Below are 20,787 nucleotides of genomic sequence, written 5' to 3'. Positions count from 1 at the left end.
TGAAAAGAATAATAATATTATATTTAAATTAAAAACATAATAATATTATGTTTAAAAACAATCTTTTATTATTATAAGGCATTGCTTAAAAAAACAATTGTCTTCATATTATTTCTCATAATAATGAATCATACTGAATAACAATTTTTAAATTAATATTATTTTTATTTGTAAAAAAAATATATTTTTTTAAATTTCAAATTAATCGTTTATTCTTACATTTTATGATTCCAATAACAATTATATCCATATAGTTTTCTAAAACAATTAAAAACAATATTATTTTATTTTTTCATTTATAAGAAAATTATTATTATTATTTTCTACATGTTTAAATGGTCTAATTATAACGAGTGGAGTAATGCATGTCATATTATGATTTAAATATAATGAGTTCTAAACTTTTTATTTGTTATGTGTTCAATAATTTTACATTTTCTGTTTCTTTCATTTTTTTTTAAGTATAATTATAATTATTTGTAAAATTTATTGCAAATATTTATAAATTATGACTACCTTTATTTTTATCATACTTATTGTTCTAAATGATGTGTATCTAAAAATTTATATTTACCATATTAAAAATTCAGTACCACTTTCAATATGGAACTCCTGCCTTTTTTTTTGAAGTAAACATGTATAATTTCATTTTATCTAGTATCAAGAAATACAAAGTTTATCTTGTAGTACAAGTGTAAAGATCTCAGATGGACCATTCTCAATCCATATTGCCTCCTCCTTAATTTCCATTGCTATTTTTGCTAGCTAGTGCACCACTTTATTGTTTTCCCTGTAAGTATGTTGTAGCTTCCAATATGTTCTACTACTAAAGATTCTTCAATCCTCTATTGGTTGACCATACCACACCCAGACCTCTTTTTTACTATTTACAGCTTTTATCACTACCAAAGCATCACCTTCAAAAACTATATTTTTCATGTTCAGTTCTATGCATAATTCCACAGCTCTCCATAGTGCATGAAATTCAGCAAGTATCAGATGATTGACATTCATTTTACTCATGCATAAGGCTACTAAAACCTCACTCTCTCCATCCCTTAGGACAATACCAGCACCCATCTTCAAGTTGCTGGAGTCAAAAGAAGTGTCCCAGTTTACTTTTACCATTTCCTCTCCTGGCCTCTTCCACTTTTCTACACTTCGGCTAGTCCCTATAGCACTGTGATTGCTAATCAGGTCCTTCTGTGCCCTTTGAAACTCTTCCAAAATTTTCAAAGTTGCTCTTATAGTTCTATTTGGACTAGAAAACTTATCTTCAAGGACAAACTTATTTCTTCTCAACCAGATATTTCTCATGATAGCAGCCACTTTCTCTAGTTCCTCTTGATTTAACTTATGCACTAACAGTTTCCAGAGATGAAAAAAGTCCATCTCGTTGCTTGGCCATTTTTTGATAGGACTAACAAGTTTTGCCCACACATTTGTAGAAGCTGCACAACTCCAAAGTGAATGAGTTACTAACTCCACTTTACAAATAGGACATAGGGGTGTTTCAACAATTTTCCTCTTTAACAAATTCTCCTTTGTAGGTAAACAATTGTTTGTTGCTTTTCACAAAAAGTTTTTTACTACAGCAGGTACATTTAACTTCCAGATTTCCTTCCATATGATGCATTCACTGTTTGTGCTAGAGGGTTCACCTTTTACCTTTCTCTTTAAACTCATCTTCAGATGATATGCACTCTTCACTGAGAAATTGCATGATTTTGTATAACCTCATATCTGCTTATCACTAAGTCCCAATCTACTAAGAGTGATGATTTTTACTATGTCTACTTCGTTTTCTCCCAGCACTGCCTTTAACATATCTTCCCTCCACTCACCCTTATCAGCATCAATGACATCCTCCACCCTTGAGCTTCTATTGAGAGTGTTAACTGGAGCTTGTATTTTTCGACAGGAAGAAGAGGACAACACTCATTTGTTCTCCCAAAACTTTATACTTCTACCATTTCCAATTCTCCACATTAGTCCCTCTCTCAACAAATTCAAAGAGCCCCACAAACTTCTCCACATCATAGATGAACAATAACCCAGTTTTGCATTCAACAAGTCCTGATTCTTGAAATACTTTTCCTTTAACAAGACTGTAGATAAAGAATTGGCGTTAGTCAAAAACCTTAAGCATTGCTTTGCAAGCATATCTTTATTAAAGCTATCTATATCTCTAAATCTCATTTCTCCAGCTTCTTTTGAGTTCCTATCTTCTCCCAACTCTTCCATTGGATTTTCTTTTCAAAGGAGCAGATGAAGAAGTAGAAATTGGATCTAGCTTTCAGCAATATTTCCTTCCCAGACTGAGATAAAAACTGGTTTTTCCAATTACTCAATCGCTGCCAAACCCTCTCTTTTATCTTTCTAAAAGTGTTATACTTGGATCTTCCAACCATGGATGGCAGACCCAAGTATTTTTCACAAGAACCACTCAATCTAGCCCCAGCTATTTCCAATTTCTACTTCTTCATCTGCTCCTTTGAATTACCACTGAAAAATATTATAGACTTCTATTTGTTAAGACATTAACTGGAGGCACTTTCATAAAGTTCCAAGGCCTCTTTGACATGTGTCCAATCCTCCAAGGTGGCTCTACCAAAAAGAATGCAATCATCTGTAAACATTAGATGGTTAATCCTTGTCCCACCTCTAGCCACATTTACACCTATGATTTCCCCTTTACTTTCTGCCAAATTAAGAAGGTTGCTCAAACCTTCTGCACATAATAGGAATAAGTAAGGGGACAGAGAGTCACTCTACCTTAAACCCCTTGAAAGAAAAAATTTCTCACCTGGCCTACCATTCACCATAACTGAATAAGATACAGTAGATACACAGTTCATAATAAGACTAATCTTTTTTTTTTTTAATTTTATTTTATTTTTATCAAAATCCATCTTTCTCATCACTGCTTCCAAGTAACTCCACTCCACAAGCTTTTGACATGTCAAGTTTTAAGGCCATATTCCCTATCTTCTTTTTTTGCCTATTTTTCATCGAGTGTAGCAACTCAAAAGCCACCAATATATTGTTAGTAATCAGTCTCCTCGGAATAAAGGCACTCTGCTGCTAAGAAATTATATCTGGAAGAATTCTCTTTAATTTATTTGCTAGGACTTTAGCTATTATCTTATAGATCACGTTGCACAAGCTAATTGGCCTACATTCATTCACAAATTCAAGGGACTTAACTTTGGGTATTAAAGCAGCGTAGGCTCCTGCCTAGTTGTTATAAAAAGCACCAAACACAAGATTGAAGAAGAAAAAGAAGAGGAGAGGAAGAAGAAGAAGACTTGTCAAAGATGGGTGAGCTAAGCCAATTTTGTTTCCTCATTATTCCAGCGTGGGCCTGTCTTCTAAGACTTCGTTTGTTTTTATAGATGATATGAAATGAGTTGAGATTAAAGTTAAAAGTTGAATAAAATATTATTAGAATATATTTTTTTAATATTATTTTTATTTAAGAATTTAAAAATATTGAATTGTTTATATTATTTTGTATGAAAATTTAAAAAAAATTTATAATAATAAGATAAGATAAGATAATATAAATCTCAATACCAACATAAATTATATTAATTTACATAACAAAAGAGTTGGTTATTTTATTGTGCATGAACAGTACTCTACTGTTTTAGACTGCTCATCTTGCATGCTATTCCTATTATTGGTTGTTGGTTACTTTTATTCATCATGCTTCATATTTTGCACAAGTTTTAAAAGAATTTTCTTTTAGTCCATTTCTCCTCGATTAATTATTCGAAATGAAAGGTATAAATAATTTGACATAAACTGTGAAATTATTTAAGAACTCAACAAAATCGTTATAATTGATAGGCATAAGGTCTAATTCAATTGTTTTCTTCTTTAACATATAATTAAAAAATAAAAAATCCTTTCATATTTCACACTAAGTCCGTTTGGCAAAATAATTATTCTCAAATATTCTTAAATATTTTTAGATATTTCCTTCTCAAACATAAAATATTTTTTAATTTCAATTTTCAACTTTTTCTTTTGATCATTATAATTTTTTTAAATTCTCAAACAAAATATAGAAAATAATACTACTTTTTTCAAATTTCAAAATAAAGATAATATTAAAAATTGTATTCAAATAATTTTTTAATTTTATAATATTTTTATTCAACTTTTTCCCTCCCAATTCTCAAAATTTAATAAAATATCTTAATTCAAATCATTTCACTATAATTTATAGATATACCGAGATATTCTAAGTAGAGAAAATATACTTACAACCGTGAATTGTATAACCGTCGCGTAATCGTTTTGAAAAAAATGAATAAAACATGAGACTCATATGAAAAAAATTAATTTTTTAATAGTAGACCCTACTCTTTTTCAAAACCATTACGCAGCGGTTACGCACTTCACGGTTGTATATAGAATTACTCTTCTAAGTATCCATGTATCTAAAAAATAGTGCTTTTCATAAATTCATATTTTAAACTCTTTTTCTTTGATTATTTATTTAACTAATAAATTTAATAAATTATTTAAAATAAAATAGTGATACATATACTTAACTTTTACTTATAATTTTATTTATCAGACTTATTTTATTAATTTTTTAAAATTTTAATTTCAATATTTTAGCATATCAATAAAAATTTTGGGAAGTAGTTTTTTAGAAATTTTTTTAAACTACATTTAGCAATTTTCTTAAAAATATATTCAGAGAAGGAAGACGACAAAACTAGATTACAGTAGAGTAGCAATGCTATGATTCTATGATGTGGGTAGGGACTGCGGAGACTTTCATACTTGCTCAAGAAGTTAAACTACTGTTCATGTTAGTTCACCGTCTCGCTCACTCAATCACCATCTCCCTCTAAAAATAGTAACCACATCATCTTCCATGGACTTTGGGACGCACTGATGTGAGTGATATATCTCTCTTTCACTTTGAGTCCTGTCTGCTTCAGCCCCACATTACAATACCGCTATATCTACAGTACATTGGTAAAGTAAACCCCTCTCTCTCTCCCCTCCCCCCCCCGGTCATATCATTTATTATCTGACGGGTGTTCTTGCTTTTTGTATTTGTTCTTTGTTTCTCTGATTAAGTCCTTCATTTGAGAATTTTTACCTGTTTCTTGATTGGATTCACGTGGTTTCAGACATTTTTGTACTGTTCAGTTACGTGGGTTTGGAATTTTTTATAAAGGGTTCTTTTTTTCAATCCAATTGGCTTATCAGGAATTGAGATTCCCATGATATGAAGCTTCAAGGAGGAGAATTTGTGAGGTCTTTCTCTTTGTATATATGGGTTGGCTCTGTCGGTTTTGAACAGTTCTTTTCCGATTATCCAATGGTTACCAGTATCTAGTACTTACGCATTAGTGGATTTGGAGGTTAAAATTCAACTTGGTTTCTGGGCTGAAATGTACTAAGAAAATTATTTACTTTTTTTGGTTGTTGTAACTTGTTGTGCATGAACTGTAGTGGGTTTGTGTGATCTCTTAAACTGTGACCCAGTTGCTTGATATGGAGCCATGGAATTATGTTGGTGAAGGGAAGGGGCTTGAGCCCGATGGAATAGTTTTGCCTAGTAATTCGCCCTCGAGAAACAAGAAAACTTGGTTGGGTTTGGAATTCAGAACGCCATGTAGTTATGGCAACCAGTTAGTCTCTGGTCAACAAGAAGCTGTTGAGAATCAAGGTTTTGAGGAATTGGGTTTTCGAGAGATAATTGATAAACAGTTAGCCTACGATTCGTTTGGCGAAGTTCTGAGCCGTCACGTTGGGGGTGGAAGAGTTGTTAATCCAATCACGGCCATGTCAAATGCAATTGCAGAAGATGACTCCACTTCTAAGCTCTCAAGCTCTGTGGTGGATTCAAACAGTCGGGATTCGTCCTTCTTTGATTTGAAGCTTGGACGGCTTCCTGATCACAGAGATGCCTGTAATTCTAAATTTTCAAAAGGAATTCCGATCTTATCTTCTTCAGAGTCATCTGTACCTCCAGCGAAAAGAACACGGACATCATCAGGGTTACATTCGCGGACTGCTTTCTGCCAAGTTTATGGTTGTAACAAGGATCTCAGCTCTTTTAAAGACTACAACAAGAAGCATAAAGTTTGTGAGGTCCACTCCAAGACTTCCAAAGTCATAGTGAATGGCATGGAACAGAGGTTTTGCCAACAGTGCAGCAGGTCAGTTATGTTTTATTAAGCCTTCACTTCAAATCCCCAACATGTAGGTACGCCCAAAGAAATTTTTTTTTTCTTTAATTTTCATGTCCTTTCGGCAGTCAGAAGGAGCCATTGAAGAACTTAAAGTTTGTTCAACTGTATGTTGTTCCTTGCTTCTGAGTACAGGATTCCTTAAAATTGGATTCCCTCGCATTGCCTTTCACCATCTTGTATTTCGTGTCATCTATTATCATCTAGTATTTCTTCTTTATTTTGCATGAGAAGATATTAATTTGTCTATCGTATGCTCTCTGGTCCCAATAGCCATTGTTTTAAGTTACTGTGTCCTAAACTTGAGATTTTATGGAATAGATCTGTCTCTTTTTCTCATGTTGATCACTTGTAATTTTTAACGCAGGACATGATTTTGGAGAAGTTAAACCAACATTTTTGAACATTTTAATTCTGTAAGCCATTACCTTGACTCATTTCTCGTGTAGTAATTCTTTTGCTGCTATGATATGCACACCATCCAGGTTTCATTTGTTGGCTGAATTTGATGATTGTAAGCGTAGCTGCCGTAAACGCCTTGCAGGCCATAATGAGAGACGCAGAAAGCCTCAAGTGGGTAGTCAATTCCGCCGGGATGGGAGATTGCTTCAATCATATGATGGTATTAAACTCTTCCTCCACCTCCTCCCCCACCCCACAAATAAATTCTCTATACTTTGGTGCTTAATTGGTCCCAAACCATAAGTTATTAACATGGATTTACCACTCCTTTAGTCTTCTTCAGGGATGTTTTTTGTTGTCCACCATATGACTGAATTTCCTGTGCTTAATTAGAAAACTTGAGAGTACTCTTTGGTTTCTAATTTAAGGTCTTTGACTGCTTCCATTGTATATAATTACTGTAGTGGAGTGCAGGATTTCATGATCTTTTGTTCTGTAATTCCTGATATGTTTTTGTACATAGGTTGAATCTATATGCACGATTGTTTGTTCAAACATTGTTGTTTGTTTCTGATTTTACTAGTCTCTTTAGATTAGTAATATAACTTGACAAAATTTGTTAGTGTCTGTAGATTATTAATATCAGTTATTTGAATTATGTTGTACTCACAAAGGGAAAACTTAATGTGGAAGAGTAAGCTCCTAAACCTGCCAAAAACTTGAATGGAATCGAAGCTTCTTGGCAGCTCCTTCTCTTAACCTCAAAATTGATTGACAGGTTGTTGTTTCACTTAGCGGTGTAATTCTGACCCTGTTGGGTTGGAATACAGCCCTTCCAACATCCGGCCCAATAGATTTCGGAGTTGAAAATTTTCAGTCTGATTCTACCTGAAACCCACCAAATTCCAAGCAGGAACGACTTCTAAAGTTTGGTGTGAAAGATCAGAAATTGCCATCAATGACAACCTTTTGTCTTCCAAACATCACAAATAGGACTAAAATTTAATTGGCACAAAACTTTCAAGATAGTTCCACACAAATCACAAACAGGCTGTGTTAAAAAACTTCCAATCTGCAAGGGTTTGAGATCAGTGCATCACACCACTCCCTAGCTGCTAGATCTAACCGCCAGACTCCCTGCAGCATTGAGATGTCTCTCCCTTCTCTCTCCATGTCGTTCATAGATCACTCACACTTAAAAACTGTTGACTCTACTGCCTTCACACTTGCCATGCGGATGGAAATGCCAAGTTCAACTATGGTGGTAGTGATGCCTTAGATTTTGTGGATGGTGTGAAAAAGTAGATGTTAGATCCTTTATTGGGTCTATATTAGGTAGAATTGGGTTAAATAAACAACTATAGGGAGCCCTAATATTGATTGGTCTTTTTGGGGAATTGCACATATGTGGTTAGTGCATTCTCTAGCGTGACAAATGCTTTGAAGTCACCTAGCTGCATCATGTTGACAAGGACATGAACTGTTAAGATAAGGGTCGTCATACCCTGATTTGTGTAAATTGTGAAGACCTTGCATGGTAAGTGTTATTCACATCTTAGGTGTATACCAGGTGGAACTAGGTGAGACAAGCAATTACAAGGGAATCCTAACAATAAATTATCATTTTAAGATATTGTGCATATAGACTACCATGTCATCAAATCGTAATATATTTATCTACAATTTCATTGATTGTCTCTTCAAATGACTTGAACATCCTCAAATGGCATCTGGGTGTTGCTAACTCAATTAATGATGTATCAAATTTACCTAATATCATCTGCATTGGAATCTAAAGATATGTGCCCTTATGCATCATCTGTACTTAGCCATTATCTGTCTAATGTGCCCTGTGCACCACACGGACCAAATGTTCCTGTGCTAGGTGTGCTAGGCATGTGCAACTAATCAGAAAAACTCACTACACATGCCATAAGCAGGTGTGTACTCCCATGCACGACTAGCCATGCTCGCCCCCAACAGTTTGACAAACCTCGTGCTAGGCTTGTATCCAATTTGACCCATTTCCTACTCAGCCCCACCATTCCAGTTGACCATGTCGTCTCAACCTATTTCACACAATCCGACCTTTACAAACAATCCAACCTGACATGCGTGCTTGGATTGACTCGAACCAATCAGATTTTAAAATAAATGCATATCCTTTTGACACAAACATATGTAGAATTACACCACCACAGTCTGACGTCCAAATTCGGAAGATGTTAAGAGGACTAAACTCTCTTTACTTCACCATTGCTTCACATGGCACACCTACTGTCTTACAGGTCATTTCTTATATAACTGGTCTTATAATACACAACATATAAAATCATAAAGATTTATCCTTTGAATTTTATAGGACGTGGATATAGGCCTCTTCACTATTTACATGCCTTTTATTTTAGATCTTTTCAAATTCCATTTAAACTTACTTTTTATTTTATATCTTGTCGATTCTCTTAAAGCTCAGCTATTCATTATGCTTATTATATGTTAAGACTCCAAGTAACTGCATTAAATGGTCATCAGGCACTTTAATACAATAATTGGGGTATTGCCTATGTAAAAAGAAAGCTCCAATAATTGGAGCATCTGTACTGTTCCAAACAATTTCCAGACCCCTGTAAGCTCTAGAATCTAGAGAACGCCTTCTGTTCTTAAATTTTTCTGGCTGTTGATTTTGGTTCCTTTCAATTGCTCATGAGAATGTCTTGTTTCTTACTGTAAATTTATTTCTTGTGAAGACTGATTCTTGAGGCGTAGTAACTTTGGGTGTCCAGGTATTCTGAGAATACCTTACTACTATTCATTATTTTATTATTACTTTTCACTTACTTTTTACTACTATTCACTACTATTCAATATTCTATCATTACTTTTTCACTACTATTCACAGAATATCTCAGAATACCTCAGCACCCAAAGTTACAGTTTGACTCTTGTATTCTTAGAATTATGTTTATAGTGTTTAACTCTCTGAAGGCCTTGTAGGTGGCAACAGATTTCAGGGAAGTTCTATATCAACGACTTCCTTTATTTGCCCAGAGATTCTCCCTAGTGACCTCTTGCATCCTGAGAAATATGGGACCAGTGACCAGTGCAGGCATCTAAAAGCTAAAGATAGGACTGACTATGGGCCTCTGTCAACAAATGAGCATCTGCATTCAAAATTCCCCCTCCCTTGGGCTATTGAAAAGCAGTCCCCCACTTTTCATGAAAATACTGCAACCGGAAATATTTTTTCAGCAAATATAAGTCAATATACACATGATATAGGAGGCCCAACTTCTAGTTCACATTCTCTTCTCCAGAACACATCATTCGGAAGTGAAGAATTCAATTTTTCTGATGCAGCATCAACCGCTCAAGGATTATCGAGAATTTTAGACTCCGGTTGTGCTCTCTCTCTTCTGTCATCTCATTCACAGAACTCTTCAAGCCATTTGAATGGGATTCCCATGGCTTGTCCACTGATCATGCCAAGTTGCAATCCCCATGACAGCATGGGTCAAGTTTCTCAGAGATTCATAGGAATAAGTTCACAGCCTTCCTCAGGTGGAGTGTTGAATAAGTTCCCTTCGTCTGAAATTAATTCTGCAGAAGAGAATTGCCTTTGTCCAATAACGCCATCTGATGGTAGTGGTGCTGTCAACTTTGGAATAGCAGATGGGAATTTTCAAGGGTCTGTTATTTTGAATTCCAACGATCGCCATTCCTGTGAAAATAGCCCTACCATTGACTTGCTTCAGCTGTCATCACAGCTCCAGCGAGTAGAGCATCAGAGGCAGTCCATGCAAATGAAACAGCAGGAAAATGATGCTTTCTTCTGCCTCCGAATCACATAAACTCCTCAGCAAACAAGGTATATAAATATCTTCCTTGGAAATTTAATTTCGGTGCTTCTATATGACCTAGCAACTTAAGGGTTTCCTTAGAAATATACTTTAAAAGATTTTCATTGTTCACTCAAAATTGTATATCCTTACATTGATAGAAGGGGCTTCTTGACCTACCACATTAAACCTTAATACATCTAACTAATGAAAGTCGTAACACTTTTTTTTTTTTTTTGTGAGAATGAAAGTCGTAACACTGATTTAAGCTTAACCGTGATAAACATAAAAATAAGCAAATAATCCAAACTGTAAAAAGAATGATTATATTGGTTCAAGAAGATGGCTTTACTTTCAGGTATGTTAAGATATAAAATAAATAATAAAATCTATCTCTTCTCATCAGTTTAAACTTTTGGGACAAGTGGTAATTTTTAGGGGTGAAAAAAAAAACCGGTGAACCAGATCGAACCGGACCGAACTAGTTGGTTTGGTATCGGTTTCATTTTTCTCAAAACCTGTTGAAAGCAGTCCAGTTCCGGTTTTCTTTTTTCTAAAATTGGACCAGACCGGTTCATATATATATATTAATTTTTTATATGATTTTTAATATTATATATAATTATATGTAGAGTAATTTTATATTATATGTTAAATTGCTAATTAATATAACATTAAATTTTAAAATCATACTATTCATGTGTAATAGTAATCTAATAACATAAAATTAATTTAACATAAAATTTTAATCTTAAACATGAACATTTGATTATTTGTTATTAATATAAACTATATATATATATTAAGGATAAATACATTTTATAGCATAATAAATTATAATATATATTCTTTTTAATAAATATATTTTTATACATTTGATCATATACACTTATATAAAAAGTGTATGTAACAATCATATTATCGCTAATATATATATAACCAAGCATATTATCACTAACATATATAATCAAATATATAATTAAGTTAGACACTAACATATTATCACCAGCATATTATCACTAACAGTACTATATCACTATATGATAATATTATATATATATATATATATATATACTAATACTAATACTATTAGTAATCCACTATATATAAATAACTATATAAATTACTATAGTACTAATACTTATACTATATCACTATAGTATAGTTATACTAATTATATAATCCACTAATACTATACTAAAATCGAAAAAATCGGACCGGAACCAGTAAAACCGGAAGTACCGGTTTAGAAGTGTAACCGGTGCGGTATCGGTTTTTCAAATCTCAAAACTAGTGTATACCAGTTCGGTTATAAAATGTCCAAAACCGGATCGAACCGGGCCGGTTACACTCCTAGTGATTTTACATAGTATCAGAGTAGAGATCCTTAGTTTGAACTCTGACTCTACACTTTATTCTATTTAATTAAATATTCAACGTGTTGGACCACCCATTGAGGGAGACTAATCTAGCCCACGCGTGAGGGAGAGGGTTAAGATATAAAATAAATAATAAAATCTATCTCTTCCTATCAGTTTAAGCTTTTAGGATTAGCGGTGATTTCACAAGGTGTATCCATGCTGCCGATGAAATTATACCACATAGGAAGGAAGCCACTATGTCACTTCCAAACTGTATTTGTTAAACTATATCGTGTTGCTTTTAGATTTATGAGAATCACAAAGTATCCCATAGTTTTGTTGTGCTTTTCTTTCAGATAATACCAACTTGTGATATAACCCCATCAGAATGATGATTATGTATAATACCAAGCGAAGGGTTTTAGTATTCAATTGAAAAAACAGATCTCACTGTAACGCAATGGGAACTGCACTAGTCAGAAATTTCACCAGTCTACAACAAGGGAAGTGAAGGTTTAAAGACTAAACTCGTTTGCCTCTGGACAATACATTCTATTGGCAACAGACTAGTGAAAAGATAAGCGTTGAGGCGACGATAGCTCGTCGCAGAGTCGTTGTTCTGTTTGTAAACATCATTATTAATGTTGCTAATTTATAAGTCATGACTATGAGACAATTTCTTTCTGCATTCACATAATCTCTCAGCCATTGAAGGTAGTTTGCATCCTTCATCGATATCGTGCTTGAAAGCACATTAGTCAACCACATTAATAAAAGATAACGAAGATGTTAGAAGATGATGCTCTCGAATTCACAAATGAATGGTATTTGTTTGGTTTGAAGGTTTCAAAGGCAATAACACTAATTTGAATAAAAACTATTATTTTTATTTTTCTTTAAAGAACCTTAACTAGATTATGAAAACCTCTTATAACTCTTCAAAGATGATAACAAGTTTAAAATAGTAGGAAATTTAAGAAAAAAAATCCCACTTTCTTATTTGTAGATTCAAGACCTGAGCTTAGTTCAGTTGAAAAATATTCAACCATTTATTATAAGCCAGATGTTCGGTTTTGTAAACTTCTTTCAAACAATATTCTTAAAAGATGAATGTTATATTTCAGTTATTATTTACCTTCACATTTCCCACATCATAGTTTTTTCTTATTTTTTTTTTTTTTTTAGGGTGTTGGATGTGGGATAGTGAATAGTGACTGATGAGAATAATTTTTCTTCTTAAAAACAAGTAGATAAATAAGAAGGAAACCAAAAAGAAAACAAAATTTTATATTAATATATTAACGTTTCCATGCACTGTTCAAAAAATGTCGTTGTAGTATAGTGGTAAGTATTCCCGCCTGTCACGCGGGTGACCCGGGTTCGATCCCCGGCAACGGCGTTTCTTTTGTTAACCTTTTATTTTTTTTCCTTTTATCTGTTTCTTTTGTTAACCTTTTATTTTTTTTTCCTTTTATCTGATGGTTTAGGACACTTCTCAGTGGTTTCCTTCAAGAGGTGTTCAAAGTATCCATAACATTTAATTTAGCTCTTTGCCATTGCATTAATGGGTTTTAAATTTAAATCGATAGTACTTGACATCCTCGTCCTGTTGGTAACCTTGTTTCTGGTATCGGACATCGATTTATTCGAAATCTTTGACCTTTCCATTCAGTTCCTGTCATGGACTCCAAATGATATCTGCAAAAGCCAAAACATACCTATTTAATATTTCCACACCCGGCCTCAATGATCTGAGTACTCAAATGGATTAGCTTTATACTTTCACTTGTGTGTTTGTGTGTGTGACCCTCCGACACCAACATGGCTATAACGAGCAAGTTATCTGCATCAAAGGTTTGTCTTAATTGTTGTCGCTCGCTCATTCCTCTTATCCATGACAGAGAGAGATTTTGGGTAAGAGACAGATAAATTTGTGAACAGTAATGAAATAGTTTGAGTTAAGATATTTTATTAGATTTTGTGAAAGGATATAGAAAAAGTTAAATAAAAATATTATAAAGTTAAAATATTATTAAAATATTATTTTTGTTTTGTGGATTTGAAAAGTTGAATTATTTTTTATGTTTTATTTGAAAGTTTGAAGAAGTTGTAATAATTGGATAATGATTACATGAAAAAGTTAAAGATTTGAAACTGAAAAGTGTTTGTGTTTGAGTGATGTTTGGGAAGAAAATGAGATGAGTCGAAACAATCTATATTTAATTATGTGAGTAAAGCTATTGAATATATGTTTATAGCAAATTAAAAGCCAAATGTCTAACAATATTGTTTGTTCTAACAACTTTTAACTAAGCAGGAGTACTGTTAAATATGTGCTTGGATTCTGGAGGCTATGAAGCCAACTTCTACTGAACTCAAGTGGCTTTTAAACCCCTTTCTTTTTCTTTCTCAAATTTGATTCAATGATGAAAATTGAAAAAGCTGTCAACCATGCATGTGATCCTAAGTTTGGATATAAAGATGGTTTCAACTCATTTCATCTAATCATTATAATTTTATCAAATTTACACATAAAATACAATAAACAATTTAATTTTTTTAAAATTTTAAAATAATAATAATATTAAAAAATAATATTCTAACAATATTTTATTTAACTTTTAATTTTAATTTTAACTCGTTTCATCTCAACTTACTATCAAAATCTCAATTCATTTTTTTTGTTTTCTTTTGGGTGAGGGTGAGGGAGGTAGTTTTGAGATACTTATGCATGCAGATGACAAGGCTTGAAAGAAGCAAAACCCACAAAAACTGTTTTGTCTGCATATATTTATTCATATATTTATGCAACTTTGGGCTCTCCATCATGGGCATCTTTCAAATAGTGTTTTTTTCTATTGATAATTACTCTTTTGTCCTCTCTTTTTGGCATTGTGCTTTACTTTCAAATGTTGCAATTCAATAATACTGTTGATGTATAACCCTTACAAAATATAGTATTCTTCTTCTTCACTTGTCAAGTTTAATAGTTATATATTCCTCGATCGAAAGAAAAAAGAAAACACAGTTGCATCCAGTTCACGTTGCATCCCAAGTGTACATTTTATTCCTGTAAACAACCCAAAAGAAAGAGAGAGACATCTGGCATCCAACTGTATCTGCCGGACGAGGCTTGTAAATAATGTCTCTCTAACCTACTACAGTTTTGATCTGACAAAAACAAAGAAGAAAACAAGGAAGAGAAAGCTAGAAACAGCCTAACATGGAGGTTGGGGAGCACATGGTGACGTGCACTTGAAAACACTAGACATGACTTGTGCTTATCATCAATGCATGACAAGAAAACACTTGGAGAGATTTTTTTAAAAAAGAAAACACTTGGAAAAGTCTGTCATTGTCGATGAAATTACTGTCAAATTCTATTCAATATTTGTTTATTTAAAATGTCATACAAAAGTGGTATAACACTCCTATCGATCTACAATATAAAAGCGAGTTTAGGGACTAGGGTGTAGGAACTCGTGATAATTTGGATCAAAATGCCCCTCTATAGATCCCATGTTAGAGTGAAAATTCCCCTGCTATATATCCGAACATACTAAAATACTCTTACAACAGGATCAAATTAGATAAGAACACCCTCGGTGGTGTCTTCCATATGAGAACCATCAAGATCAAACCCATGGTGCTATTGTCAATATTGTTGTCATTATATGAACCAAGGTCAATACAATCAAACCAAACCAAACCAACAACAGCGTCGTGGATCTCTAGTGCGGAATCCTACAACAATGCAGCGCCGTGTGTCAATATCAATTTACTGATAGATCCACAACACCTCCATGGGTCTAAGTCTACCCAACGATAGACCACGAATAGACCCACGACACCTCCGTTGGTCTAGATCGACCAAGGGATGGACCATGGCGCTGCCATACGGCCAAATCGACCATGGCACGAGCCACAATAGAGATGGATGACCGTGTCAACTTGATCGGATATGAACTTAATTGGACATTGATACAATTTACATGCTTGAGAGTCGAGCTCCCATGTAATCCAAGTAATTTGATTGGGCATGGTTCCTGAGCATGTAATGCGAACAAAATGCTCGCTTCACTCGTGCAAGATGTTCTTGGGCAACGAGCATTTTTACTTTTGTGAGCTTGTACAATTTAAGCGAGCTCCCACGACCTTCAGGAAACATGACCGAGCATATAACTCGATGACTTTTACTTGAACTAAGTAAAGTGCTCTCCCTAGGTGCGAAATCACTTCATTTATTTGCTTGAATGCTCACCTCTGAAAGGAGCATGTTTTGGGGGCAAGTTCAATTTTGGGTCGGTTTGGCTCGAGCAATTTTGCTCACCCCAACTACGAGCACTTTTGCTCAGTTTGGCCGAGCAATCTTTACTCGACATCCCGTGCGGCATAAGAGGGCAATAGGCACTTTTGATCAACGTCGTCTTTGTCCTACCCAAGCACCTAGGCCTTGACCAATCGGGCAATCATTGTTCTCTACATGGTGTTGCTATAACTAGAGTTTGAGCACTCCATGCTCTTCGAACGTGCGAGCTATCTCCTCGGGGTCGGTATGTTGTTCCTCACTCCAAGGTTCATACCCTCTTTATTGTCCCCTGGCTGAGCAATGATGCTCACCCCTGGGTGCAAGCACTCTTTCTTCACCTGCAGTGCAAGTTGTTATTGCTTGCCCAGAAGTGCATTACCTACCTCCTTGGGGTTCGAGATATGTCTTTGATTGAGAACCCTAAGAGAAGCATTATTGATTGCCTAGGAAAGGAGCACTTCTCTTGCCCCAATGTGTCGACCACTTGTTGCTCGTCTCCAGGGCGACCACTTATTGCTCGCCCAAAGTTGTGAGCGTTCTTTGCTTGTCCCTAGAATAAGCATTTGACTCACTGAGTGGTGAGCTATTGACACTCGCCCTAGGGTAGGGGTGGGCAGTGGGGCCCCACCCCCGATCGCTCAGCCTGACCCGCATGGAATACCCCATGCGGGGGCGAGGGGTGGATTGACCCCAGCGGGGCCCTGCCCCTGCCCCCGTCCCCGTCCCGCACTCTTCCCATTTTTAATGTAAAAATTTTTAATTTTTAATATTTATATAAGTAATTTATATAAATATATTGTATATAAATATATACAATTTGTTAAGAACTTGAATTTAACTTCAAGTTAATGGACCAACCATTATATAGGAGACCAAGGCAATACAATAGTGATAGTTAAGCAATGTGGGACTTAATGTTAAGTCCCACATTACTTAACTATCACTGTTGTATTGCCTTGGCCTCCTATATAATAGTTGGCCTAGGAGGCCAAGACAATTCAAAATATAATTCTAATGAGTCTGTATTTTTTTAATGTATATAAATTTTAATTTATACTTTAAATTCTATTATAATTTGAGTCTAAAAAATATTTTTAGACTAAAAAAAAAATTTTAGACAATGGGTTGAGCGGGGGGCGGGGAGGGGTGCGGTTTCTACCCCACCCCACGGTAGCGGGGCGGGGTATGAAACCCCTCCACCCGCATGGTGCGAGGCGGGGGGTGGGGAGGGGGTGCCCCCTCCCCGCACCATGCAGGTAGCACCCCTACCCTAGGGTTAGAGCACGTTACTGGGTATGAGATTATGTTGCTTACCTCTGGAGTGCAAGATGTTGTTACACGCTTCCATGGTGCGAAAATTGTTGTCGCCCATGTGGATGGCAAGCACTTTCTTAGGGTGAGAGCTCTTCTACTCGCCCTCCAATGTTGGCACAATCTTTGCTTGCTCCATTTTTCCCTCCCTAGAGTGACAGGAAATTCCACTCGCCCTGGAGGTCAAGATGTCTTTGCTCGGCCCATGGGTACGAGCACTCTTTGCTCATTCTAGTGTGTGAGCACTCTTTGTTGTTACAAGTTGCCCTTCGCATGTAATGCGAGCAATGTGCTCAATAGGAGTACTACTCGCCCCTTACGGGATGGGGCGGGGCCACCCCTCCCCTGCCCCCCTCCCTTGCCCACCGCTCGCCGGGGTGCAGGGTGAAACCCCCATCCATCCGCCCCTACAGAGCCTTCGGCCCTACTCAATTTTTTGGGCCCTAAATGGCCTAGAATATCTTTTTAGGTCACTTTGGGTTCATAATTTAACTAAAATAAACAAATATATTTAAAAATTGAAGAATATATATATAGATATAACTATTGACTATATACTAAATTTTAATTATTAACTAATTAAGTAATAATCATCACTAAAGCACTAACTATTACGAATTACAATTTGTAATTATACAAATTAAGACTCTAAGAGAACTAATAAACTATTACAATATTACAAAATCCTCTAAAAATATTAAATATTACAAATTGTACTATTAACTATTGTAGCAACATTACACTTGATTGTAAATTAATAATTATAACTCATAACTTTTCAATTTGATTAATTTGGGATGGCGTTGTGGCGGTGAGTTCACTGAGTGGTAAGTTGTGTCGACTGCTGTGAGACTGAAAATCAAGATCATAAAAATTAATAAGCTATAAAATCTGAAATATTAATAAGTTAAAAATAAAACAAATTAGAATTTTAAAGTTATAAAATGAAACAAAAAATTAAAAAATTAAAATACAAATTATTAAAAGTACCAACCAAGATGAGATTGGGAATTTGGGATTGGGCAATTGGAATTTGAGACGAAGATGAGGTAAATGAGCATAGATCGGTCATTAGGATTCGACATATGTATATTGAAAATATAAAAGCTAAAAAACATACAAGCAAAATAATCAGATACTAAAATATGATATAAAATTATAAATGCAAAAAATAAATAAGGAACAAATTGTGCAAACCATGGCAATGGTAGGTCCAATACAAAGTCATACTGCATCGGAGGTAGCAGTAGACGCCATCTCATGTATCACTAGAATCTGCTGGCATATTCATGAACTCAAGCAAACAAGAAATTTGAAATTATAGCAAACATAGCAACATGCCAAACAATTAACATCCAAGCATTAACATATATATTGGAAATTTAGAAGTTGGAAGATCAAACATCAATGATCAAAAATCAAACATGAAAAAAAATTAAATAACCAAATTAAAAACATCAAATATAAAAAAAATGAAATACCCAAATTAAAAATATCAAACATAAAAAAAACTGAAAATGTCTTAGTTGGATTCAATTGATGAAAATGAATGTCATTATTGGACGCTATTGGACATTATCAAAATAAAAATAAAAAGTATTTAAAAAATAAAAAATCATTAGAGAAATATATTCTGATAAATTGATAATAACATTTTTCATTTATAAAATATATATAATTTTCATTTAAAAATTTTAGAGCCTCGGAAATGTTTGATGTTTCCCACATTGTACGGTGAATTGAACCCCTAAATTAATTTTGGGTTTTGACTCACCCTAAAATAATTTAGGGGTTTCAAATATTTATGGTTTCGATTCACCCTAAAATGTGGGAAACATCAAACATTTCCGAGGCTCTAAAATTTTTAAATGAAAATTATATATATTTTATAAATGAAAAATGTTATTATCAATTTAGGGTGAGTCAAAACCCTAAATTAATTTAGGGGTTTCAATAAATTATTTTAGAGTGAATCGAAATTTAGGGGTTTCAATCTTTGAAACCCCTAAATTATTTTAGGGTATTTTGAAAAAAATAAACCACGAAGTCATCAGTCACAGACAAATTCACACACGACTACACAAGTACACATTGTTCATCAATCATTCAAATCACATGCACAATCAAGTCTCCACAACACACAATTCACAAAATCACATCCTTCATTTCCGATTAAACCCCATCCCTCCTCCAATCTCCATTCTATAAAATAAAGATCACAAAAAATTAAAGTAGATTTAGGATTTCTTACATTCGGCGACGGAAATGAAAATGGAGTCACGGAAGGCTATGGTGACGGCGACGGCGACGAAGATGCAGATTGCAGAACATAAGCGACCGAGCAGTGTGTGTGTGTGAGAGAGAGAGAGAGAGAGAGAGAGAGAGAGAGTCTGGGTAGGGTAATCTCATCGGAGGGGGGGGATCTAAACAAAAAATGAAACGATGTCGTTTTTCCATTGACGAAATGACGTTGTTTTGTTATTTGTATATTTAAAAAAAGAAAAAATCCAGGCATGAAACGACATCGTTTCGTCGTTTCATACCTGAGTTATATATATATACTTCTATATATATATATATATATATATATATATATATATATAAACGGGGCGGGGGGGGGGGGGATGGGCGGGCGGTTTTCCTCCTCCCCCTTGGGAGTCGTGACGGCCGGGGACATCGGGGGCGTCCCATTAAACGGGGGTGCGGGCAGGTGGGGCAGCTGGGGCCCACTGCCCACCCCTAGTGCTCTGCCCCGCGTTTGAGATGTTGTTGCTTAGTTGTGGTGGTAAGCACTTTTGAGTGGCTCGGATAATTTTTCTTAGCCAGGGGTGCAAGCACTTCTTCAGCCGTTTCACTCACCCTGTGAGGACTTTTGATCAAACCAAGCAAAGTGCTCGCCCCTTAATGGTTTTGAACTTTGTTCCCCTTCAATGTAGTACCCGGTACACTATTCATGCTCATTCTGTTTCGTACCAAATTTCGGCCCACTCCGACCCATTTCGGCCAATTCTGGATTACATTCCATTCCAAATTGTTTTAATTGCAATTTTGAAATTTTTTTAGTTTGGATGACATTTTTGTAAATTTCAAATTTAAAATGGCATTCAGATCTAAAAGAGATTTATATAATTTTTTTTTTTTTTGTAACTTTAAATATGTCTTCTCATGTTATATATCAATTTGTAAAATTATTTTTATAAAATCTCTTTATAGCTGTAGCATTCTATTAGATAATACTACCTTGTGAAAAGCCATTTACCATGATCTTAATTGGAACTCCTTTGCAAAGGAAACTTCAGGCAATATATTGATTCATAGTAAGATGTTAGGTTTTGTCACCTCCACAA

At 34.7% G+C, this 20,787-nt stretch overlaps 2 protein-coding genes and 1 non-coding gene across 6 annotated transcripts; 2 read left to right on the top strand and 1 right to left on the bottom strand.

Moving 5' to 3' along the window:
• Window positions 1-837: 837 nt before the first annotated feature.
• LOC108994177 lies at window positions 838-1,392 on the bottom strand. The gene has a single exon (XM_018969296.2). The coding sequence runs from the start codon at window positions 1,390-1,392 to the stop codon at window positions 838-840; it is 555 nt and encodes a 184-aa protein (XP_018824841.2).
• Window positions 1,393-4,817: 3,425 nt separating this feature from the next.
• On the top strand, window positions 4,818-12,508 carry LOC108994158 (squamosa promoter-binding-like protein 6). 4 transcript variants are annotated; one of them, XM_018969273.2, is made up of 5 exons: window positions 4,818-4,998; window positions 5,236-6,191; window positions 6,707-6,843; window positions 9,618-10,488; window positions 12,177-12,508. In XM_018969273.2, the coding sequence occupies exons 2-4, from the start codon at window positions 5,524-5,526 to the stop codon at window positions 10,469-10,471; spliced, it is 1,659 nt and encodes a 552-aa protein (XP_018824818.2). In that variant the 5' UTR covers window positions 4,818-4,998; window positions 5,236-5,523; the 3' UTR covers window positions 10,472-10,488; window positions 12,177-12,508. The 4 variants fall into 4 exon arrangements, with proteins under 4 accessions (XP_018824818.2, XP_018824816.2, XP_018824817.2 ...); XM_018969271.2 differs by having other exon boundaries at window positions 9,609-10,488; XM_018969272.2 differs by having other exon boundaries at window positions 4,818-5,003; window positions 9,609-10,488.
• Window positions 12,509-13,147: 639 nt separating this feature from the next.
• TRNAD-GUC lies at window positions 13,148-13,219 on the top strand. Its single transcript has one exon. It is a non-coding gene; the product is annotated as a tRNA-Asp (tRNA).
• The last annotated feature ends 7,568 nt before the right edge of the window (window positions 13,220-20,787 follow it).

Source organism: Juglans regia, chromosome 2 (assembly GCF_001411555.2).
Source record: "Juglans regia cultivar Chandler chromosome 2, Walnut 2.0, whole genome shotgun sequence".
Lineage (NCBI taxonomy): Eukaryota > Viridiplantae > Streptophyta > Magnoliopsida > Fagales > Juglandaceae > Juglans > Juglans regia.
This window is presented reverse-complemented; position numbering and strand designations above follow the sequence as displayed.

Excerpts from the sequence above, each read along its gene's own strand:
- LOC108994177 (XM_018969296.2), bottom strand. The coding sequence starts at position 1,392 with ATGGACTTTTTTCATCTCTGGAAACTGTTAGTGCATAAGTTAAATCAA.
- LOC108994158 (XM_018969271.2), top strand. The coding sequence starts at position 5,524 with ATGGAGCCATGGAATTATGTTGGTGAAGGGAAGGGGCTTGAGCCCGAT. Across the intron at positions 6,192-6,706 it reads TTTTGCCAACAGTGCAGCAG|GTTTCATTTGTTGGCTGAAT; the intron begins GTCAGTTATGTT and ends CACACCATCCAG. Across the intron at positions 6,844-9,608 it reads ATTGCTTCAATCATATGATG|GCCTTGTAGGTGGCAACAGA; the intron begins GTATTAAACTCT and ends AACTCTCTGAAG.